General features: G+C 44.5%; 1 protein-coding gene across 3 annotated transcripts; it reads right to left on the reverse strand.

Annotated features, from left to right (window-relative positions):
• Window positions 1–337: 337 nt before the first annotated feature.
• Window positions 338–25005, reverse strand: fgf12a (fibroblast growth factor 12a; the record flags this gene model as incomplete). Of its 3 annotated transcripts, XM_084545871.1 has the most annotated exons (6): window positions 338–453; window positions 1624–1822; window positions 10244–10347; window positions 14406–14516; window positions 17478–17525; window positions 18946–19141. In XM_084545871.1, 6 exons carry the CDS (start codon window positions 19139–19141, stop codon window positions 338–340), a joined length of 774 nt encoding a protein of 257 aa, XP_084401997.1. The 3 variants fall into 3 exon arrangements, with proteins under 3 accessions (XP_084401997.1, XP_084401999.1, XP_084401998.1); XM_084545873.1 differs by lacking the exons at window positions 17478–17525; window positions 18946–19141 and adding an exon at window positions 24915–25005; XM_084545872.1 differs by lacking the exon at window positions 17478–17525.
• Between the last annotated feature and the right edge of the window lie 673 nt (window positions 25006–25678).

The following is a 25678-nucleotide window of genomic DNA, read 5'->3' on the forward strand; positions in this document are numbered from 1 at the left end:
TCACAGCTTTTTCTTTTTTTTGCATAAAATGTTGGTCAAGTCCTGATTGAAAATGATTTTCTTCATATATATATTTTATGTATATATATATATATATATATATATCCCCTCTGGTTTTATATTAATTCATCTAAAAGGTTTTCACAGGCAAGAGTTCAGTTTTTGTTGTCTTTGTGGTACAGTAATAGCTCCTCGTTGTCGCAACACCCTCTTCTTTTTCCGAGGGGTATGGTGGTGCGGATTTGGGGGGTGGGGGGCGTTGAGGTTTCCTATGGCCCCTTCCCCTGAGTCAGGATGAGGCCACTCCCCCCCTGCTGGAAGCCCCTCCCCCCCGGTGCTATGTGGAGTCCTGATTGACAGCTTTCCCTCCGTTCATGGTGGGAGTCCCTGAGCTCTTCCTGGAGCGGTGCTTGTCCTCTATCTCATGCAGCGACGGCTCCCTGTACATACAAACTGTGGCGGGGATGTAAAGAGGGGGAACGAGAAGGAAGGGGAGAAGAGGAGAGGACAAAGGTAGGAGGAGCTCAGAAAGGGGACAATGGAGAGCAGATTGAAGAGATGGATGTGCAGACAGAGACAAGGTCAGGTGAGAGGCTGGGACAATTATACCAGGCTGAGAGGGATAAGACAAGGGAATTAGGGCAATGTCAGCACTTTCTTTTATCACATTTCTTGACAAGTTTTCATGATAATATCTATCAGACATCACAAGTAGAAATGATCTGATACCTGTTTTTGATACTGATTAAGATGCCTGCACTTCGCATATTGGCCATGTACAGTATATGTACACATGTATTCATGTAAATATGCATATACTGTATATTGCATAGTACAAAAATGGCTTTAACACTTACACAACAAACCCTGTATGGTGATATGTGCTACCATTGCTAAGCTAATAGCCTGCACATCTTTTCTAAAAAATGCATTGCCTCACTGTCTCATATAGTTTAGGGATTGCAGTTTTTCATGTTTTTGCAATCTGGCAAAAACCTGTGACAAACAATAATTGGTTTCCAGTAGTGTAACATTACCCAGAGCTAGCAAAGTGTCAGCAATTTGACAAAATTTTACACACACAAAAAAACACTGGATATTGGATCGGTGTATGTATATTGGCATACTCGTACAAATATCCGATCCTGCATTGTATGCGGTATCAGAGGCTTTTCTGATACTTGTGTGTTTTATTGGAACAACTCTAATTATAAGGCTGCTCTCACTGGGAACAGCAGCAGATGTCAAGAAATCCTGCCTTTAGTTCCTGGCAGGGGCAAAGCTCCAAATCCACTCGAGCCAACATTTCAACTAATGCAACTCAGTATTATCTTTCATTTGACTGTCCCTGTCTCCATAATGCTCACTTAGTTCAGACGACACAGTTCCACTTGATAATGCAGGCCATGGGTTTAAATTGAAAATAATTTATAGATATTATAAAACTTTTATTTATTTTTTTCAAAAGCTAAGAGGAGTGCTGCTCCAGAGAGCTGATCAGACATTTCTTTGAATGCTTTCCAAAGTAATTACAAGTAAGTACATTCATAACCAAAGAAAGGGTACAAACAAAACAAGATTAAAAGCCACTGCAAAATAATTTTTCTACAAGCTTTCTCACACCTTCAATGGGCCTGGGCACAAAGTGCGACGAGGGTTTAGTCTTCTTGACGCGGTTGCCCTTCATGACTTGTCCCTCCTTAGTGAGGCCAAGGAACCAGGCGCGGCCCGACTCCTGCTGCCGGTACACAGTGGACGAGTAGATCACATAGTAGTTCTCGAAAACCGACTCCTTGAACTTACACTCTGGCGTGAACATCTCCTGCAAAAGGATTGAGGGGGGGACAAAATATATTAAGGAATGCATGCCCAACATACTGAAAGAAAACTAGAGTCGCATGCATAAAAAACAGAAGGATGACATGTATTTTAAGTCTCGTGTAAGAAAAAAAAGAAAACAGTGTTTGTTACCACTCTGCCAATATTGGCTATCATGACTAACGCGTGGATGCTGCCAAGGTCAGTAAACATACGGTATTCACGCACACATACACACACAAACCCACATAAAATCCAAGTAATGAAAATGAAGACTATCACATTAGAATAACGATGGACAATGGAGGATTTTTATCTCTTGGCTTCATTGTCAAAGCAATAAGTCAAGGAGAAAGTCAAGGGGATACACCGGAGGAAAAAAGAAATGTCTGAAAAAAATTGAAAGAACCAGATATTTCATAGGATGTCAGGACTGGGCACCAGATTATTGTTGCGACAGTGAAAGAGAGGAAACAATGCACTTGACTCTCTAATCCAGCACAGATTTAAGATGCAGCAATTTTGGGTAATTTGTTCAGTTTTAATGAAGACAATAGTGACACTGGGTTTAAAACATGCAAATGCATTCATTCATTCATTTTCTGTAACCGCTTGTCCTCCGGAGGGTTTGCGGGGGGCCTGGAGCCTATCCCAGCTGTCAATGGGTGAGAGGCAGGGAACACCCTGGACAGGTCGCCAGTCTGTCGCAGGACTAACACTGAGAGACAGACAACCATACTCACACCCACGGCCAATTTAGAATCACCAATTAACCTAACAAGCATGTCTCTGGATGGTGGGAGCACCCGGAGACAACATGCAAACTCCACACAGAAAAGCCGCAGTCCAGCTGCCAGTGTACTCGACTGGCAGCCTGCTTGCTGTGAGGCATCAGCGCTAACCACCACACCACTGTGCCACCCGTGCAAACACATATCTGTGCTAATTTACTTGTCCAAACAAAATCTTTATTATTGAAGCCGGCACGCTGATTAACATGTGCTGACAAGGTGGATGCTAACCTCGCCACCCTTACTCCTCGTCCCTGCGCTTCTTCTCATTTGAATGCTGCTCATGAGTGCACAAGGCTGAATTAAAAACTAACGACAGTCACTCTGGAGGGCAGGGAAGTCTTGTGTGTCCAACATGGGCGCATGTGAGGTGGAAAGTCTGGTTCGGTGGACGTTGTGCTGCCTCAGTTTAGGCAGACTTTGGACTGTGTGTATGTGTTTGTTTCGGCACTGTATTTCATTCATTAATATCGCCTCCAGGGTTCTATGCCCTTTTAAGGTTGTCTGTTTGACTGACAGCCCAATTCCGCTTCCTGCTGGAGGTGACTGTGTGTGTGACTGTGTGTGTGTGAGAGAGTTTGAGATTCAGGTATTACTTACGTTGTGGGGACTAAATCTGTTTACTCACATTATGGGGACGTGTCTTCCATATGGAGACAAAAAGCAAATGCCCATATATGATTACATTTTAAGGAGACAAGATCGTGTGCTTGTGTGTAAGAGAGAAAATTTATAGGTGTGAAGACTAGAGGATGTTTTCAGGTACTGTCCACTAAAGGATTAACAGTCATGAAAAATATGTTCATTGAAAAAGTAAGATTGACACTGAATATATAGACATTCATTGTTTTTAAAGTGTAATTTTGAGTTATTTAGGCTGCAACAGCATTTCATTCACTACCATTATATTGGATTGGATGCAGAAAGTTTCAAATTAAAATGTGCATTTCCTCACCACTTTGTGAGTAAATACTGTATATGTTTTTGTAATTTAGGTGATATGACACTTAAAAGCTAAAGGAACTTCATTATGCAGGAAGCTATTCTAAAGTAAATGTTAATTGATTTTCTTGTCCACAAGCAAAACAAGCAGTGAAGCAAACAACAAAATATTGAAAGTTAGCATTAATTTGGAACCACCTGTCTAGAGACATGACAACTGTTAAGCTTAATATTCACTCTACTTTTATTGCAGGCCTGTTTTGCTCTGAGCCAGCTCCCTAACTGCTAAATGCCCCATTGTGTTCATTAGTCATTGCAAATGTTGTCTGTTTGCTGTTAAGTTAAATGATGCTAAAACGTCTGTAGAGCTAAGGGGAACTGAACAGCCTCATCGTAACTGTTTGTTGGTACACACAGTCACCTCATCCATTGTTCACGTAAACATGTATTTGTGATTCTTTAAATTTGTCTCAATGGAAGTCAACACAGTTTAAAGAGTATCTGTGCCTTTGCTCGTGTGAAACGCCACAGTTCAGCACAATGAGACACAGTGTGTGTGGCTGCTCATTTATAAGGCACAGCAGTGCATGGCAGGCGGCATAAAGGACTCGGGGAAGGTGAGGTCACATGGTCAGCAGTGTGGAAACGTCTCGCTGGTCAGCAGGAGGGAGGACAAGTTCTGTGGAGAGCTGGCAGCTGAGTTTATCTGGGCCTGCTGACACACTGTCAAACAGCAGACATCTCTCTCGCTGTTGGGGCACTAGGGGTCACGTTGTGCCTGTCTGGCCGCGTGTGTGTTTGTGTGTGAACATATGTGTTTGAGTGGGTAGGGGGCAGACAATGATACATTACTCACCAGAAGGCTTTGTCCCTTCTTCATCTGTTTGGAGCTCAAATCAGGCCGAACACACACACACACACACCACAGGACCACGTAAGTGCACTCTACTATCCTACCCTTCACAATAAGCCACTTTGCTTTGCTGACGTGCAGTAGATTCCCCTCCAAATTTCTCCACAAGGACAACGATCTGTAACTGTCCATGAAAAGGCTTGGAGGAGTTTAGAAAGCACCCTGCGTGTGGCTTGGGAATGCTAGGGGTGGAATGTAAGTGACTTTGAAGTATCTGACAGAGCACCCTGTTTGTGGATGACTGAGTGGAAATATGAGGCGGAGAGATGGGGTCGGAGTCTCTTGTGATTAATGACATCGCCTTAATGGACACAAGGGCCACACAGAGTCAGGGAAAAGCGCAAAAAGTCACACTAGTGAACATACACATGTGTGCACACAAACTCAATACGACACACGTGCAAGACAAGCTCATTAAAATGCATGCCAACAAGTTGGCCCTGTCACTTTCTCTGGCGAGAATACATAATCAATCAAGATGCTGCTTCTACAAAACAAGGGATTTTTTTTTTTCTTAAAGGCGTACCACATTTAAGGGCTAACAGGCTGTGCTTAGTGATAGCAATCTAATTACATGGGTGCTCATTTATATTCTGCAGTGATGTGAAGGAGAAAAGTAAAGGACTTGTATGTTAAACTTGGCACGTGAGACTCCATTAGGGGGTCTCACTAGCCAGAGCAAAGGATATACAAACAGGGAGTTCCACCTGAGACCCAGTGAGGAAACAACATTCATTGGTAGAAAATGGTAGAAAGGGACATGTGACAATCTAAGGGTACAGATCTTCAGCAGGGAAATGATGTTAAGGTGCTCATTGGAATTTCTGACGCTCTCAGAAATCTCTATCAAAACAAAAGTGAAATAGTAGAAATTCGCATCACACAAACTAATCTTGCACATCAAATCAATCAACATCTGAACTTGGTAACTGGCATCCGAACTAAGGCAGCTGGACTTGTTGGGTTTCTTGAAGACATTTCACACGTGTGGGGTGGTGCCCGCAGATGTTCCTGATAAAACTCCCCACCAGTCATTCAGAACTGAAGAAGCTACTTGGATGAGCGGCGAAACGTTGTCAGGAAACCCAACAAGTCCAGTTGCCTTTGTTTTAGTTTTGTTTTTTTCTTTATATCTTCAGCTGGATGACTGAAAACCTTCACACACATAACTGGAAGGTACTTCAACAAATAGCCATTTTTATCAAAAGGGGAAACTCAACACATCTAACAAAGAAGCATTTGCTTAATGCTTAATCCGGCATTGTTTATATCAATTATATTAAATGACTGGCAACACATTTCTGCATTACTTTTGTCTTGATCAGTGGGAAACTGTGTCATCACTGGTAGCGCTGTGTATTGCCTCAGCCACGTGCATGGGCATGTGCATATGTGTCCTAGTGTGTTTGACAAAGATAAACTAAACGGGAGCTCGGAAACTGCAGCGCTCGAGCTCAAAAACACCACAGGGAATGTTTAACCCACTGTAATGCCGTGTAATTATTTGCATGTCAGCCATCTTTTTGTCATAGTGGGTGTCATCTGTTTCTCTGGATTTCAGGTCTTAAATTTGGAGCCAGTTGCAACAAAATGTCAGTCACTACAAAAGGAAACACCAACCTCATATCTGTATTCATTCAAACAGGTGTGAACGAGATGTTACAGTATGCGTGTTTGTGTGTGGCGGTTGAGGGTGCAAGTGTAGAAAATGTAAAGAGAACAAGATGTAATGGATATGAAACTGGGTTGCCAAAAAAAAAAAAAGTGAGCTGAACACATCCTGAATCCAAATCAGCCACTGCCTCCGTCCAAGGAGGGAGGTAGCTCTCCAGATCTGCTCCTTAATGCAGATCTCACAAGCATGCTGTGAGTTTGGATAAAGATGTATGAGGAGAACCTGAGTTTAAAAAATGGTCCCGAGCCACTGGTGTATCTAAGAGACTTGGCCCTTGTGACAATCCCAGGCCTGCCTTGGAACTCCCGCGGAGCTTATTATTATTCTTGGAGAGATTCAGGTCGGGATTGTCTAGACATTACTTAAACTGAAAAACTCTCTTCTCTCTTTTTCTATCACTGCCCTCCCTTCCCTGTTTTTTTAAAATCTCTGTTTTGCTCTTAATGTCAGTCACTTTGGAACAAGACTGTGTCCTGTCCTTAAAAATGTCTTCTAAAGAGGACGTTGATGGTTAATGGCTAGAATCCATTTACAAACACCTTCAGTGGTCACAGCGACAGAAAGACACAATGTGCATGCACACTACAACTGAACCAGCTGGCCAATTAAGAGTTACAGTAGTGCCAGACAGTGATTCACCACACTTTCATAACCAATTAGTCAATGAGTCACATTTCCTGTAATTTTGTGCACTAAACAATTTAACAGTGACTAATACCTGCAAACTAGTTGAAGCCCTAATGCACCAAAAACACGCCTAAAAGGCAACTGACAATGTTCTACACCAATCCGGCATAACATTATGACCACCTTCCTAATATTGTGTAAGTCTCCCTTGTGCCTCCAAAACAGTTGTAACTCATCTGAGAATGGACATGGGCCTCCTGAGGGTGTCCTGTGGTGTCTGGCAACACGATGCTGTTTGTTAGTCGTTGGCCTTTGGGTCCTATGGGTTGAGGGGAGGGGGCCTCTGTGGATCAGGCTTGTTCCAGTGCACCCCACAGATACTTGATCAGTTTGGGATCTAGTGAATTCGGAGGCCAGGTCAACACCTTGTGCTGTTTTTCATGTTTTTTTGAGTTGTTCCTAAACCGTTTTTGTGTGTGTGTCTGTGTCAGGCTGCATCCTGCTGGGGGTGGCTGCTGCATCAAGGAGTGTCATTGCTATGGGGTGGGTGTGCCTGGTCTGGTCTAGGTGGGTGGTACATGTCTAAGTAACATCCATACAGACACAGGTGCAAAAGTTTCCCGGCAGAACATTGCATTGTCACAAGATGGTCAAAGTTATTCACTTCACTTGTCAGTGGTCATAATGTTATGCCTGATGGGTGTAGAGACAAAGAGAAAACAAGCGAAGATTAGAAGAGAGACAGTGCCTATTCACAAAAGCCCATTATCGTTTGTCACTCAGAGATATCTCACTAGATAGATAGATAGATAGATAGATAGATAGATAGATAGATAGATAGATAGATAGATAGATAGATAGACACAGAGAGTGAGCAGTGGTTAGTGCTGTGCAGTAAAGTAGGTCATACCAAGTGTTATAAATAATAGAAGGGAACTCTTCATTGTAGATGCTCAGCCCCCACGCACTTTATCACTAAACACTCCACATAAGCATTATCACTCAGCTCACCCGCAGCTACATCAGCTTCCAATCTGGAACAGCCTCGACACAGAGCTCTGCACCCCGAGCACGCGAAAAGTCAACCAGGACACATGTAACCACTTAACTGATCAACGGCTACAGTCGTATATCGCTATATGCCATAACGGCGGATAAAAGACTCTCAAAGTCGCAGCACAACTTCTCAGAATCATCTCAAGCACACAGAAGATGAAGCTTGTCGCATTCCCGCACTAACAAGACAGTGCAAAGAAGCAGGGAGAGAAAAGGAAAAGGGAGGGAGTGTTAGAGAAGGTAGGAGGATATCCCTCAGTAATTATCTCCCAGGGGCGCGAGAGAAAGAGATAGAGAGAGAGAGAGAGAGAGAGAGAGATGTGTCTCTGCTCTCAGATGTAAGGAAGACAAAACAAGACATTTAAACAAGCAGGGAGAAACTTTATAGTTTAGCGAGGCAAAAGAGAGAGTAATGCAGACCATGGTGGAAAGAGAGTGAGGTGGGGATGCACAATGAAGACCTGGACAGTCAATAAAAAAAACAAATGTGAGTAAGTATGAGGAATGAAAGCGAGGGGACTGATTTTATAGCTGTGATTGCACCATGAGGACTCTCATAAAAGTGTGAATAAAGAACAGATCCTGTTAACCGCCCTCTTGAAACACCTCACATTTCATCTATCACACGTTTAATCCATTTGAGCAAATTAAACAGTTAAACAACAGGAAATTACAGGGAGACAATCTGCGCTCTCATCCAGAGGTTTTTCGTATTAATTATGCCTGTTCATGAGCATTCTGTGCCTCTCCGAGGCTCATAAGGCTCCCACCGCCCCGGCATTCTGCTTACCAATGCTAATTTCACATGCTTCACATCTGAGAGACCGGACCTCCTCCGTATGGCCAGAGAGTGCATCCGCGTCGTGGCTTTAATTAATCCGGTCTTTCAACTGTTACTGCGGGAATGTATCGCGCTCTGATGAACGCCCCTTCCTCCCCGTGACACGAAGGTCAAAGATCTGCCCCCGCGCTCATAAAAGCGGTCAGAGAGTCATGTTTGTCAAGCTGAAAGTGGCCATTTGACACTGTGGTGCTAAATCACCTGTAATTCATAATGCTCATGTACTCTGACACAAATGGGGATATCATGAAGGGTGGGAATGTGTGTGTGTGTGTGGGGGGGGGGGTCATGCTGCTGCATGCATCAGTTTGATAAATTAAAAGATTGCTGCCTGGGCGCGATTAAACATTAATTAGTCATAGATAGGTGGGTGGAGGGTTATTACAAGCCTCACAGCAGAGGTGCGGATGGTGCACTTGTTCCTGAGCCTTCGGTTATGAATGATTCCGTCTACCTGGGTGAGTCACAGCACCCTGCGCTTTCACCGTACGTCCTCCTCTGAACTTGTGTGTGGCTCATACATCTGTCGAACCATGCCCGAGCTTTTACCGATGCGTGTTGCTCTGAAATAACGACGCGGAATTTTCCAGACTTTGCAGATATTCAAGTGCACATTTATCTGATATGCTCTGAACTGTTCCCTTGTCTCCTTCGCAGTGAAGCGGCTTCCTTATCAATAAATGTAAGTTGCAATGTAGCAGACGCTGGCCTCGCCGTGTCCTTCAAATGTTTTACGGGTATTTTAAGAGAGAAAAAGTTTGATGGGCAGTTCCAGCTCTTGCCAGTCATTCATTATGGCTGTCTGGCGATCCGACTGTCCCTCGGCGGAGGTTTGTGAGTAATGCAGCCCTCCCATCTTCTTCTTTCTTTCAACACTACCTTCAACTGGATTACGCACCATAAAACCGGAGATTATATAACCGTGCCAACCGGGAGATCTTCCTGCCTCTACATCTGCTTCCAACACATTTCTATCTCGCTCTCTTACAAACACTCTCTCCCTTTGCAACTCATTTTCCTGCTTTGGTCCCAAAGCATGGAAGTCCGCCTTTACTTGTGCACATGCAGTATGTTCCTTACGCTGGCCTAAAAAGAAAAGGTGAAAGCATATACCTATATTGCATCGATGAAAAGAAGGAGTGCAGCATCCTTTCATAATAGCAGGAATCTGTGTAAAAGCTGAGCGGCAATATCAGAAACAAAAGACAGTGACATTCGGCAGAATTTCTGTCAGTAGCTGCTGCATAACGAGCTTCTGTTAGTAGCCAGTAAAAGAAGAAAAAGCAATTTTAAAAAGGGCTGAGCACTGAACTTCATGTCAAATTAAATGTAAAACATGCACAGTGCTGCTTCAACAACAAAGGAGGGGATACAGTAAGCGCTGCACAGCAACACAAAGGCACATCTGAAGAGCTCTTGAACTGAGCAGAGATAAAAACAAAAATGGTTTGGATAGGCTTTGAGTCTTTGCTGCAGTGGGATGTTGAAACAGACAACAAACAGAACAAAACACAACACATGTAAATGAACCAACACGCACAACCTAACGGCGGCGACTGGAGCAAGGAGTTGTATCTTACCGAGCTGTAGAGCATGCCCTCGCCATTCATGGCAATGTAGAAGCCGCTCTTCACCCCCTGGATGGCCACAACTCTCAGACCCACGGGAATTAGATTAAACAGGGCTGCGGGGCAGGGAGTGAGGGAGAGGCAGACAGTTACAAAAGAGACAAAAGAGAGACATCCGACAGAAAGGACAGAATAGGACAATTGAGTTTTCACTTAACTCTTGTAGACACGACAGCCCCCTGATCTCTGTTCTTTGGCTGTCAGCAGTAATATGAACAGTACAGGGCATGCACACTAGGAAAGCTGAGGCCCCTCACGGTGAATCATTAACGCCGAAACTTTTTAGTGACAGCCAAGTGACATGATGACAAAAAGATGGCATCTTTGCGCAACTGTCTAGCTAGGAAAGTGACACTTTCCCAAAATGTAAATGGTGTAAAGTCTGTGTAATGAGACACTAACTCAAATGTGGTTTGAGCAAATGTATCTGACACTGACAATCAAAAAGGTAGAGAGCTGCTTTGCCAATAGAAATGAGGCAGCACAGAATATGTTCAATAGTAGGATATGTGCCACTGGACTTTGCTTTCAAGTAGCTGTCTCTGCAACATTCAATACTCATTACTAAATAATTATAAATGTTAAAATTCAAGGCAGTCTTCGACAATATTTATGGATAAGTTAAGTCTGCTAATGTTGATCATATTTCACTGAAAACAATTTTCATTCATTTATTATTGAATGCAGATTGGGGCATAGAGTAAGTAGCCAGAGTGCAAATTAAAGAACACAAACAGAAGTCTCTGATGGGACCCCAGTTGTTGTTGTGGTTTCATTTCGTACGATCGAACATCGTATTGTGTCCCTGGAGGCAATTTCGAGAAAAATGCAAACGACTGAGCGGTGACTTTCATGGGCTTTGGTTTGGTGAGGGTGTGAGGACGCTCTTCACGTCCCGAGAACTTCCTGTTTTGTTGGGATGATTGTTTTGCAAGTGCCGATGGGGACTATCAGATAAAGCTGGCAGGGAAAAGGGGAGACGTGCCAGCGCGGGTCTGTCCTCTGAGCAGATTCAATTTCACTCAATAAATATCGACATGCCGCTTTCGCCTGCCAATGGTTTTAACCTGCCCTCAGGCCACTGGTGCCGGTGATACTCATTGGCCACTCGTATACCCTTCAGCCCCACATATTCGGGGCATAAAAGCAGAGTATGAGTCTTTTAGCACCTTCGATTTTCCTTTTTTCTCAATCTCTTAACCCATCTCTTCTTTGTTTATTCTTATATGCCATGTTTTTTTCTCCTCTAGCTGCCATTCGCCTACTTCTCCCTCCATTAGACTTTCATGGCTGTCGTCTGGTTGATAGAGGCACCAGGTCAGCCTGGCTTCAAAAGCGGGAGGAAGATGGACATAAAATATTGCTTCGGCGCCATATTGCTATAATTACCTTCTGCTGTCCCTGCTACTGTTTGCCTGCGCCAAAAAAATTATAGCACTGACTGGCGCTGTCATTCGGCCGCTTTCTAAACGTCCGGCTTTTCTATTTTCACCTCCAGCACTTGATGGATTCCATAATTACAGCTGCACTGACTGCTGTTAAAGTACCTGATGACTATTCTGCAGGCGATTCCTCTCCCTTAATAACTTAATCTTATTTCTCACAGAGAAAAGAGAGATGCTGGGCCGGTGCAGAGATTTCCAGGGATCTTCTATCGTCAAAGGGCCAGATGAAATGGGTTCAAACAACCCAATACAGCGGAATCCTTGAAACGGCAAGTCTTCCAGTGGAGCAGTAATCGACTACCTGCAGGTAGGCTGAGGAATACTGGCACAGCCGGAAAATAAACCCTGCAGGAAAATTTCAAACGCCAAGGCCAAGTCTATAAATCAGGAGAGAGACACAAATCCAAAGATGGGAGTCGTGTTTATTATAAATCTGACTTATTTCCCTTCCGTGCAGACGTAAGTACTGAGGATTAGTGACTGGAACCTCAGCTAATAAAAACATTTTTTCCTCGTCCCATCCATGAGACCCAGAGTATGAGAGACAGATGGAGTGTGAATGCCTGATACCGCAGGTGTCTCATAACCGGCGGTGAGCCTCAAGGAAATTACCATAGGCGATCAACTGATGACAGTCAAATTAATAACTGTTCAAATTCGAACATAGATGTTAATTAACTGAATGCTGTTTCACGGCCCTTGCAGATAGTTAAGCCAGCCAGTCGTGCTTTTCACTAAAGTCATTTCACATACTTGTACTGTGTATTTGGCTGGGCCTCTTGATTTTATCAGATTCCGTCAAGCATTTCTCACAGTTTATTAAAAATCTAATGGGGAGATGCTATTTAACTACGTTTTGATTAAAGCAGAATGCCATTATCTTTTCTTTTTAGTATTTGTCTCAACGCTTGTCAATGCACGTAGAAAAAAAAATGGAATTGAAGTTCACTCGGGTTGCACCTAGTATTCTGGCAGCATCGTGCTCTTCAATCCCATCAGTTCCACGGAACCACCCCCTGAAAATAAATTACTGCATTCCCATCTGCTGCTGCCGCCGCTGCTGCTGAGGACGCTGCAGGTCAAGAGGGTGGCGTAGTTCAAGGGTGGGGGTAATCTATTATTCTAATAATCCAGCCGGGGCAATCAATAGTTCAGTGCAAGACGTGAATACCAAACCCTGCTCCGTCTCTATCTCTCTCGATCACTTTTGCTTTCGCTCTTTCCATCTCTGTCTTCTACTGCAAACACTTCAAATTCCCCTCGTGGCATCTCCCGCTCTCTTCCGCTCTCTTTGTGTCTTCCTTCGGACTGTCTCTCTCTGCTTCGGGCTTCTCATACAGAGAATTATTCATTGGGTACGGAGAAGGTGGTATTTTTAGTTGGCTCTGGCTAAATTATTCACCGCATTCCTAATCCCTGGGCCAGTCTAACTAAATGATTACCTAGAGGTGGGGAAACCCTCACGCACAACAAACACCTCAGCAGCCAAAACCTCTCGAACACAACAGGGGAACGAAAACAGAGCAACGTGTCCGAGGTGCAAAGGTGAAATCCATTGCGGAGTTGTTGTTTTCTTACTTTCACCCCCTTAATGCAACGATCAAACCCTTCCCTCAAGCCATAAATAGCCACCGCTGAAGAGCTGTCTCCTCGTAAAATATGAAGCGACAAGTGACAGAGAGAGATCGTTCTTTTCACCGCATGACTGCTACAGTCCAGCAGCGTTGGCGCCGGCTACATTTAAGATTGGCAGGATGTTTTAGAGAAGAAAGGTCATGATTGGTTTCCTGTCTGGCTTCACTCCAGACTGGGAGTGTCATCATTATTGCCTTGACGACCATTCTTCCCTGATATATATCTCTTCCTTGATCCGTTGCAGGGAACTCTTACAAAAAGCCTATATGTTTTAATATCGAAGAGTCCCTACACGGTTTTCCCCTTTCCTGCTCCTGTGTAGTTGGATGAGGGACGGGCGCTTCAGGGGACTTCACCCCGGAGGCTATTTATCCACTGGTAGTCTCCAGTGAAAAGTCGATCCCTGGTGAAATATTGCAAAAAAAGTGGCTCACGGATGGATCTATGTGAAAAGAGAAGCTGAGGTGGGTGGAGCGGGGGCTATGGTTGTTTCAGACGATGGGAATTTCCCGGAAGGAAATTCTGCTGTGATAATCACACACGCTTTGGAGCTGAATAAATCAAATCAATGTGACACTTAACAGTTGAGGGCAAATGGTTTACTTAGTACGAGCTCGGCAGCAATATTGGAATTCATTTTGGTTGGGAAAAGAAATTTTAATACCAAAAACTCCATAAATGTTAAAACGACACAGAGTGGAAGGGTCTGAAAACACAGACAGAAGAATGCATCAACCCTTTGAGCGGGATTTGACACATTTATATCCATGGGATTACATAACCAGATGCAAAAAAAAAGAGCCCATTCAATAGTTCCCTTTAAATTTGTAATTTTTATGTGGATAATCCAATTTAGCAAGGGAATCTTAAACTAATGTCAAGAGTGTTTTGAGCATCCTGAATAGCATCAGTTATGTAAGTATTCAAAATGACAAAGTGTATCAAATGTAACAACGTACTGTATTACATAACCAACTGACTCATACTCATTAAATATTTTATGCTGAAAGGAGTATCTCCTGTAATCCACTCACTGTTGTCGCTGTTCTCGTCCTTGCTGCCATCGATGGTTCCATCTGGCTGCATCTGCAGGTAGAAGCCCTGCTGGCTGAACAGTCGTGTCACGATGCCTTTCAGCTGTGGCTCTGAAACACACACACACGCAAGCGAACACACGACACACGCACATACGCCGCCGGCCAAGCCGCAGCCCCATCCCCACCAAGATTATGTCAGAACAATAGCCTCGTAATTGCAACTAAGACATGCAATTTGGTAGATACCTCTGCGCATTTCACACTCACGGATGTTCATATTGAGCTATTTCACATGAGAAATCACCCGAAAAGAAATCACAAACATAAAATGTACGGCTAATTCAAATTGGCTGTGGAAGACGGAGTGTACCAGCAGAACAGTTACAGACTGTCGGCTTGCTGTTTTTAAAATTGTTATCTGAAGAGTAGGACTTGGAAATCAATAAAATTCAATCATGAGTTTAAGAAGTGTATGTCGATATATATATATATATATATATATATATAAAGCAAATATTCAATTGTAATAAACCTCATTTCAAAGCAGTCTTTTTACGCTTTTGGTGCAATCCAGCCTCCACATTTGCCCTTAACTGAAACACTAAATATAAACGCATACAGCTCTAGACACTCAAGTCGTATCCTGAACTCTTACCAACTGTTGAACATTGGTATTATTATGGACAGTTTGTCATGAATCATCTCTTGCACCATATAATCCCATAAAAGGGTGAGTGGCTGTCCGAGAGTGGAAGGCCTTTCCAATGAGAACACCGTAACAGAAAATCAATGAGAATGTTGTTACTTTAATGACTTGCTGTATCTAGTGCACAAATGTGACCGATTTTGCATAGTCTGGAAACCCTTTTAAGATTACATTCGATGCACACTGACATGCCAGTGGTTTCTTTATTTGGTATGAAGCAACTGTACATTTTGGAGCTAATGCAATTGACAGTCAATAAAATCACTCTCTTTAACCGTCAACAGGCAGGGTTTTCCACATGCAACTGCTCCACTCACACTGATTCCATCTGTATTTTTTGGGGGAGATTTTCTCTCATTATGATAACCCTGAACCGACCTCCAACTTTGGAGAGTATGCGACTTCTGGCGTGAGGCCAGAGAGCTGCTCGGAGCGCTCAACACTTCAGGCGAGCAGGTGGAAACGTGGATTAGCTCAGGGCAAAAAAAAAGCCTCTCGGCCTCGGGCAAAGGCAGTGAAAACTAGACAAGTGAAAAACTATGTTTATCGGAGGGAAAATGTGCAAACATGCTCTCTCATGTCCAGTGGGTCTTTTCATTTTGTGTGAAAGCAGACAGAAGTGTTGGATGACACCATTTTTGTAAACCAGACTTGTGGCTTTTTATAAGAAAATGGCGGAGAGGCAAAGCTGTATCGTTTGCTGCATCTTGAAAACCACTTACAGCTCAATACCATTCATTTCAGTCCAGATAAAAAGAAAATATAGGCGGTAAGGTTCTTAAAGTTCAGTAAGAATAATGAAGCTAGGCAGTAATGTGTCTTCTGCAAAGGCTGAGACTTTGAGACAAGTTCTGTCAAAATGAAACTGGCGTCGCATATCACTAATCCTTTGTTTATTCTCTGCCTGACAAAAGGGACAAATTATGCATTTTGTCACAATTTAGTTGGTGCTCTGTCTCGTTTTACGTGCCAAAATAGACATTCTGTGTGAAAAATTTAGTTTCGCAGGCACACACGCTCTCATAAATCCTAAATGTGACTGGAATAAAGGAATAAGAGTGAGCCTGACTGTCCTTCAAGGTCATAACAATAGTGGAGGGCACACAATTCATGCCAGTCCAGCCGGGCCCAAAGAAAACCCAAATGATTTGGGAGAAAAGAAACATTTCCAAACTTGGCATCGGGAGGGTTTTTGCCAGCTTTGTCTTCAACAGTGATAACAGATGTTGAGTCTTTGCTTGAAAGCTGATCACTGCAATAATTACCTTTGCCTCGAGCTCTATTTATTTTGTGCAAAAGACAAGTGTGGAGATGAGGGCTCCCAAATGACTAAGCTAAGTAGTGGAGACCCTCAGCGAGAGTGGGTTCACGTCGCCACAACTGTACATCATCCTGACCATCAATCGCCAACTCACCTACCCCTGGGTTAGGGCCATCAATTCCTCGGACGGACCCTTCATCATCCATCACGGACTGGGTGAAGAGCATGTGCGTGTGTGCCTGCGTGCGTCTGCTTGTGTGCATGTGTGCGTGGCAGCACACTGGAGTGTACATACCAGTAAATCACATGTGATAAACACACCTACATAAATTAAGACCTCGGCACGGGCCTGAGCAACTGCTGACGGCTCATCAGGTCCAATCATTCAGCGGAGATTGTGTGCCGTGTGTGCAGGAGTGCGTTCATGTGTGTGCAGGTATAACCTCTGGAGCTTGGTACATGCATTTGTGCGTGAAAAATGTCTTTCAGTGGCAACATACTTCAGATCATCCCGTGAGTGTGAGGGCCATTAGAGCGTCAATAGATTTACTTCATACCAATACAGACGGACAAAAACATTTAGGTACGTCGACAAATGGCGTCATGACCATGAAATGGTGAGTGATCACCTGTTCTGATATAGTGTTTGACAAGGAGAAACACATCATATCCACCAAGATACACTACATTAAGAACCTCTACTACACGTTTACAGACACAGAACGGGGAGCGAGGATAAAGACTGATCCGACATTGACTGACAAAGAGAATGAGGCAGAAACAAAATGAGAGAGGAGAGACAGAGGAGCAACAGACGACTGGCTTCAGGAGAGCTTTAGCTATAAGAGGTAAGAAATTAAGCTTAACAAATCCAAGAAAGCCACAAAGAAGGAGGGATGAAAGAAAAAGAAGAAGAAAATCAGCAAGGGAGAGGGTCGCCGGCTGTCAGACATGTGTTGAAGCCCCCAGGCCCTCCAGCCCCCTGATGTCCCTCCCCAACCCCCCACCCCCCTCCCTGGCCGAGGGGGAGTCGACATGGGCGCGAGATGGGGTGGAGACGAGAAGAAACACAGCACACACGGATGGAGGCTGAGCTACTGACCTAGCCTGCAGCCCTTATGGGACACCTGTGGAGGTTTCGAGGGTGCATCTTACGAAGGGGGGAGGATAGAAGGAAAAACAACAGTCTTTTAAACAGGCAGAACTCATCAATTCTCCAGTGTATCGGTGGCTTATAAGCAAATATATGGCAAGACATCAGGGTAATGAATTAGTGGACATACAGCTGCTTCACGTCTGGCCGTGTGTCAACGGAAAGTGGTTACCTACCTGCCCGACAGTGTCTGGAGGCCTGAATGCTTTGTTGTCTCTGTTTGTCTGTCTGTCTATGCTTCTATTCAAGCAATCTGTGGCAGCTTTGGCCCTGAGATTGTTTGCGTGATGAGGCTGCAAGACGACGGATTCAGTTTTCATTTAATCTGTCTGTCTGTCTGTCTGGCTGGCTGGCTGGCTGGGTGACTGTCCTCCCTTTCTGCCTTCAAAATGTATGCCCGCCTGCCTCTTTCCTCATCAGTCTGTCTCGACTCTGAGGGGAACCTGACTGTCGCTCATCACGGGACAGAACTATCTGGACGGTGGGAGGGGGTTTGACTTGCACTGCTGCCTTCTTATCTGTGCACCAGGACCGAACCGGCTCAGTAAAAATATATATGTATATATATATATATGTATATATTATGTGTGGAAAGCTATAGCATGAAGCGTAGTAGGAACGATGCCTACAATACAGCCAGAGTAGCTCTTAATCACTAAAGCCATACCTCCCTACACTGCAGTAAAGCTCCCTCTCTGCAATAAACATTTACCATTAAAACATTTAATCTCAAAAGAGCCTTGGTGCACTGCGGTGCAACTTATCTCCCCTCTGTACCCCAATCTGCATTAATATTGAATTAGGCAATTTAAAGCAGCCTCTTTTTTTATTTAGTGTATTTAAGTTGCATGGGTATTTGTGTTTGCGTGGAGGGTGTGTGGTGGTGGTGGTGGGTTTTTTTTTTTGGGGGGGGGGGCGTAAAGCATAATTACATATATTAAAGGCTGCAGTCGCTGGAACAAATCCTTCTCAAGCTTTGGCTGAAACAGTGCCATCAGTTTAGTTTCAGGGGTGATTGATTATTCTGATCAGAGTACTATCACTGGGAACATAGGGGCAGCGTCACACAGCATTTATAGATCAGTCGCTGCACAAACCAGGCTGCTCCTGCTCTGCATGTACAGGGGAGGGCTGTGCCGTGGTGGATCGACAGACAACAAGAAGACCCTAATGGAACAGGTGGATTTTTTTTTTTTTTTCTTTTTCTTTCGCACCACGGAGAAAATCTACCTTCTCCTCCGGTTCAGACTGAAGTGACTGCAGTATACTGCTCCAGAGAGAGAGAGAGGGAGGGAGGGAGGGTGGGGTGGGGAGGTTGGGGGAAACCGCTTCCATACACACATAACACACATCGGTTCAAAAAAATGATAAATTAAAAAAAAATCAATAAAAAAAAAAAATAATCTCCATCACTGACCTGGTCGCCGCCGAACGGGTCTTTTCTTTCCGCTGCAGAAACGGACTTTGCTGAAGACCCCCAAGAAATGCCTCTCGCAGAGAGAGCGGGGGTCTTTGCTGGGGCTGGGGCGACGTTTCGAAGTAGAGACGCGGTCGCTGTTGGACTCCCTCGCCTGGCGTTTCTGCCGGATCAGGGAGCTGGCGATCGCGGCCATCTCTCCCGAACCGAGTCTGAAAACCGAGAGTCTAGTTCGGCAGAGGTCGGGTCTTGGTGCAGCTTCTTCGCGAAAAAATAAAAAATAATAATAAAAAAAGAAAGAAGAAGAACGTAGATTCTGTGCTTCGGTCAAGGGATGTTTCAACCAAATGTCATCCTGATCAGAAAATCCTTCGAGTCCCGGGCATTATTTCTCTTCTTCAGGCAGCATCCTCTTGGAGAGGACGGTGGCATGTAATTCAGCTGCTGCGAGTTTTAACAGCGCTCAGGTCTTCGAGTCAACAGCGACCGATCTTTTACTGAACATACATCTACGGGTTAGGCCACAGGGGCCGAAATATCAGCCGTGAAAACATGCAACAGTGTTTATAAGTTGATGCATCTGCGTGGCATTGGAGAGCTTCAGGTATTCCAGGTGAACAGCGCCGCGTCTGACGAGCACGACTTCGTATTCCTCATCTGCACAACCAGCCTCTCCTCTGGATTCCTTTTTAATAATTCGCATCGACCTAAAGCCTCGGCACAAAGCGCGCGTGAGTGGCAGGATGAACGACCCCAACTTTTGTTTTTCTGATTCACTTACTCCACGCACACTGACGAGGGGGAAAGCGTCCTGCTGCCGGTCCGTGCGGGTTGCGCCGCAGGAGCCCAGATATGCGAGCCCAGTCTCCGGTTCCGTCAATGGCACCTCGAGATGCAGTGGGGAGGGGGGGGCGGGAGGGGGGAATGGAATCGGCAGCGGAGGCTACTCTGCAAGGATGCTGCAGAGATGTAATTTAAGCCTGCAGGGAGCGATGCTATTCAAGCAACAATTAGTTGGGGCGAACACACGCCGAAGTGCTTTTCGTTGTAGCGCACGAATAATAAAGTAGCCTAAGCATTATTTCCTGTGTCTCCAGAATGAATGCTGTCGGTGAGTTACATCGGCAACGGAGCGAGTGAATGGTCGCGGTCCATAGCCTCTCTCTCTCTCTCTCTCTCTCTCTCTCTCTCTCTCTCTCTCTCTCTCTCTCTCTCGCCCCCTCTCCAACTCTTCTAACGCAATCATACGTGATTGAGATTCGTATCAGGAATTCCCAGGGGCCGCACAGGGGAAGATTGATGATCTCTATGATGAAAAGTTGTGAATGCAAAATATGGAAAGCTCGTAAATGGGATGGGGCAAGATGCTGGACGGGTATCTTACAGGGTGGTGGAGGTGGGGGGTTGAGAGACCGGTGCGCTCGCATGCCTGTTTCATTCCTCTGGGATACGGTGTACATCGAAAATGGAGCGCGCCATCTCACGGCTGCTTATATATATATATATATATATTTATTTTTACAGCAGTTACACGTCAAATCCAAAATTGCAAAGCAAGTCTTCGAATGTGCCACCAATAAAGACCTGTGCGTAAAAAAAAGATAAATCTTAATCAGCTTTGGCTTACAGCTTCTTCACAGCATTCTTACCCTCACAGCAGCGTGTACTTAGGGGCGGCATCTGCACGCATTTTATACTGTAAAACCCCCGTGGCCATAAAGGGATTAGTTGCAACAGGTTTCAGCACACACAACACCAGCAGCAGACCAAAGAACCAGACAGTGACACAGCTCATGGACTGATGAGTTTGACGACGTGGAAATGGCATGGTGCAACAGAAATTACAAGTAACATCAACAACAACAAATACTGTAACACTTCTTGGTTGGTCCCTTGGTTCCTGACAATATGTGCATACAACATGAGAGTATCCTGCACATGTTTCCGTCATATAAAGGTCACGTCTGGTTGGGGACGAATGCACATGAATCGATTGTTCTCACTGCAGATGCCCCCGGCATCATTTCTCCTCATCCGAACTAATTGAACCACACATGGTTAAGGATAAACCTTCAGAGCAAAGGGAAATCAATGTTAAACGCCCCCCGTAAAGATGACCTGCAAATATGCACCATTACGTTCATGCTGGCGTGCCTCTGGTGTCATGTCCATTATTGCATGGGCTGTAGTGCACCACTCTCCCACGTGCAGACACTGTGGGAGGAAGAACCCACATGCAGCACAGCCAACCTCTCTCTTCCCCCGTGATGAAACAGCATGAAACATTTAGAGGCTTTTTCTAGGACTTGGTCTGACATTCTCTTTCCGAACCAAATCCTAAGAGACAGTAAGAGACAGGGTAAAAAAAAGAAAAAAAAAGAAAAGAAGAGAGAGATTTTCCTTTGACTGCAACTGTCTGTCCCTCTTATGTAAGATTTGGATATAATGGATGAAGGAATTGGATGTGAAGTGCTGATGCTCTGGTTAGTCCTTTTGTGTGTTCCTACATGTGTGACCGTGAGGAGGGAGACAGAATGAGAGATGGAGGGCAGATAAAATCCCCCTTTTCTCAGAGTAAGATAGGCACACAGACAGAAAAAGCGATAAATTCTGTTGAAGAGTCTACATCAAAATGCTTAATCCAGCTTTGTATTCCTATTGATCCAGAAATTCATAAGCCACTGCCACAGTACAGAGAAATATCAATAATAATTTCAATACAACATTCATCATTCCAGTGGATATGCCGCCATGTGATATATTGCACGCTTCTTGGGGAAAGAAAGCTTGTGGTTTGGAGGACAAAGTGAATTTTCTCAGAAATGGCAGGAGCCTGGTGGTGTACAGAGCGCTGGACATATATCTTTGTCAGGAAAAGATAAAGTATTCCATAATGAGGGTCTGCCAGGCTTCTTACTTCTACCAGTCACAATTGATGTTCACTTCATTCCAGGCAGAGATACGTCCTCAAGCAATAAAACACTCCTGCTATAAAATGCACAGAAGGCTGGTATATTATTCAAATTGTCAGCTGGAATGATTTTGACTCTGAGCGTCGCACAGTTCAATTACAAAAGACGTAGTGATTTCAACATTCTTTAAAAAGTTTTTTACACCAAATAGCCATGAGTGACAGATTTTCTCATGAAAAGCACAAAAGATACTGTACTTTAACAAGCAAGTAAACTGAAATAAGCCAAAGCCTCCTTCTGGCCCTGCCACATAGGCGCCACCTCTACAACTCAGAGTAACTTCTTTATATCTGCTGCCCCCTCGTGGAGAATAAATGAACCACACGTTCTCAGAGGAAAAACTAGTGGACGTTTCCGTTCTCTGAAGTTCATCACTTCTGTGTGTCCTTGAGATACCTCACAGATCTGTTGACTCACAATAGCTGGGACCAGTTTCGAGGTGTGATGTCTGCTGAACTGTCTTGCTAAATCTGCCGGAGGCGAAGAGCAGAAATCTGGGAGTAGGAGCAGATTCTGTGGCTCACAAATGCTCCTCGACAAAAAATCGGCACAGGGAAGAGACATGTACGTGGTGTTAATGAATACAGTTAAAACTGCTTTGGATGAACAATTAATTTAAACTAAAGTTAGAGCAGCAAAATGCGAGGCAAGGACAAAAATCCCTGCCTTTCAAATGAACGCCATTCCAGCTCATAAGCAGAAAATACAAGAAACAGAATTTATTGTGTGTGTGTGTGTATCAAAGCTGATTTTACAAAACAATATATTCCTTTAGTATTATTATTAAGAAATACAAACTGTCCAAAAAGCAATTTAAATTGATTAAACTATCACAGAAATGAGTTTAATCAAATGACAGCTATACGGCATAACAGAGCCATTACAAAAAAACATGTACGATGAGTGAGGACAAGGTTGTTGGTCTTTGTTGCCTCTTAGAAAAATAGAACATGTTTATTCTGCAGTTGAAGATGCGAGCAAATACCTGATATCAATATTTCCGGACACCTGGACTGTTTGAATATGTATGCCGCTGCAACGCCACATGATTTCATAGACGATAAAAGAGCATTTAAATTCCTAACAGCCAGACAGGCCTTCAAACCTGTAGCCCAAGGCAACATGTTTCCTCGACCCGAGAGGGTTTCGCTTCAATATACAACAAAAGCCAGGTGCAAATCTGACACTACAAAGGACAGCAGGTGCAGACGTTTAAGCGCAGCGAAAAACATCTTTCACTGGAAATCCCTGGGAGGTCATTTTGGCACGAGGCCTGAAGAGCTAAACACTTTCTGCTCGTTTGCGTTATTTTGTACCTAAATATATTAGAGGCTTGAAAGAGGGAGTGAGATTGCCATGCAGAGGGAAGTTTTGACCCTTCTTCTAAAAAGTGTTTGATCCCAGTGCCCCTGTATCAGAGGGGCAGATGAAGTACTATATCCTGACAGCCAAATGTCTGCTTGAAATCCAAAAAGAATGCTTTCATCTTATTTTACCTCTGATGTTAACGGTCATACTCCTTCCTAGTAGTTCTTGATGAGCAGCATTAACAATGTGAAAATACTAAATCGGAGATTAAACTTTTGCTGGAAAAAATAAGAAATAAACAAACTTTGAAGAAACTCTTTACCTGACACAACTTTATCTCAGACAGCTTTATCTACATTTATGCATTCCTGTTTTGCATCCGTTTCTGTCACCATCAGCTGCCTGAGCTGACTCACAAAGTTCTGATTGAGGTCATGAGGTTCATGTAACAGTGAGCAGGGATGCAGGATGAGGAGTGATGGTGCTTCATATCCGAGCCCCACAGATCCCAGTGTGCGTGCTGCTTTTGGTCCAACTACCTCAGAGGAATCAACTGTGCTTAATGGAGTTTCTAATTGTCTGCCCTGAATTTGAGAGCCGCTCCAGCTGAGATCCTGCGTGCTGCAGGAGGCAGGGGAAGGTGTTGCATTCCTCTCTCTCTCTTGGTAAAAACGGCATTTCTGTTTTGCTCTGGAAATATCGAGGAATTTTTAATGCCTTTGCAGATAGCGGGTTGTGTTGTGAGTGAACAACAGTAGCAATGCAGTGAATTGCCTGAGACATGACTAGAGGACATGGCAGGGATCTTAGGCTTGTTGCCAAACACTGGTAAGTGGTGGCTGTGAACGTGCCAGCGTGAGCATATGCGTGTCATTCAGGTTTTACAACATTAGGTGTGATATGGCTTGTTGTGGACAGTCCTTTTCAATGGTCGAGGGGAAATTCTTATCTTATCCAAAGGTATGAACTTACACTTCACCTGGATTATGATGTGCCTTAAAGTAGTTAAAGCCAAAGCGAAGTTTGGGGACTTTCGGGGTCTTTGAGGGACTGTGGAGTACTTAAAAAAGGAAAGAGACATTTTTTCAAGTAATATCTAAAGGAATTTTCCACAAAGAGCAGATTGAAGTTTTCACTGTATCCTACCTAGAGAGATTCCTTGGATATAATTTAATCAGCCAGACTGGTTTGACAGAAATCTATTCAAAAGTTTGGGCCCCTGCCCTGGAGAGCGTCTGCTATGGCGCTATCCGTGGTGCTGAACCGCGCTGGTTGTTTGGGGCCTCTCCAGGCCCCTGAAGTTTAATGACTTGATCCCTGCATTGTCCATTTTTGGCCCGCTTCAGTTGCAGCACTGGAACAGGCTCGCCTGCAAATATAGCTCTGTCTGGTAAAGTATCCGGAGCCCTCTCCCCCTCTGGAGTAGTGCGGCTTGGTGCTGACTGCCAGCAGCTATCCGCGGCGGGCGAAGACTGCACACAGAACTCGGGACAGATGCGAGGGGCACAAGGAGAGGCTCTCTCCACTGCAGACTCGGAAGATGTTACTCACACGCTCGAGTGTTTAATGAAACCACTCTCGACCCCCCCTCGCTCTATGGCCCCCCTCCTTTCTTTCACCATCACTCAAGAGAGAAAGCATGCAAACCAAAGACTGCTACAAAGCTATGGTGCTGTGTTTGTCTCTCACCGTTGGTGATAGTGGTCGACTTCGATCGTTGTCCACAGAAACACTGCAGCATATGCGCTCCTTTCTGAAGGAATGGCCTCAGAATCCTCATTGATTTGGGTTGATGGGAGCCTTCCTCAATCCAAACAATCGGACAGCGCTATCATAACACAGCAGGGTCAGGCAGCATAGCGTAGCCAGCCAGCCTCTCTCTCTCTATAGGCTCACAGCAGCCCTCAAAACGCCGGAAGGGCACAGTCTGCAGGACAAATTACGCTAAAACGAGGCATCTTGAGTGATTCCCCCCTCTCTCTCTCGCTCTCTATCTCCCTCTCTCTGTCTCTTTCTCTAGCCCTATCTCTCTCCGTCTACCCTCTTCTCGTCCACCGACGGTCATTCGCGTTCACGGCACACTCCTCTTCCGCCACAGCAGGCAACGCAAGGACGTTACAATGTGTTCTTAACTGTACATCCCCCCTACCTCCTTCACCAGCAGCGGACGTAATAGCAGGAAAGGAGAGAGGAAGGTAGAGAGAGAGAGATTGTGGGAGAGGGAGGGAGAAAAGAGGGAGAGAGCATGCACGCCAAAGTTAAACTGCAGGGGTAAGTGGCAGGCCGGCCACGAGTGAGGTAATGCGGAGCCGACAGTTAAAAGGCTACACGATACGACGCACAGATGTTGGAAGCCAATAGTTTTTATTTTTTCTCCTCCCCTCTCCAAAAAAATAAATAAATAAATAAATCCTCTGGGAACAAACGGACAGCGCAGAGTCTACGTCAAGCTG

This window comes from Chelon labrosus, assembly GCF_963514085.1.
Source record: "Chelon labrosus genome assembly, chromosome: 6".
NCBI classification, from domain to species: domain Eukaryota; kingdom Metazoa; phylum Chordata; class Actinopteri; order Mugiliformes; family Mugilidae; genus Chelon; species Chelon labrosus.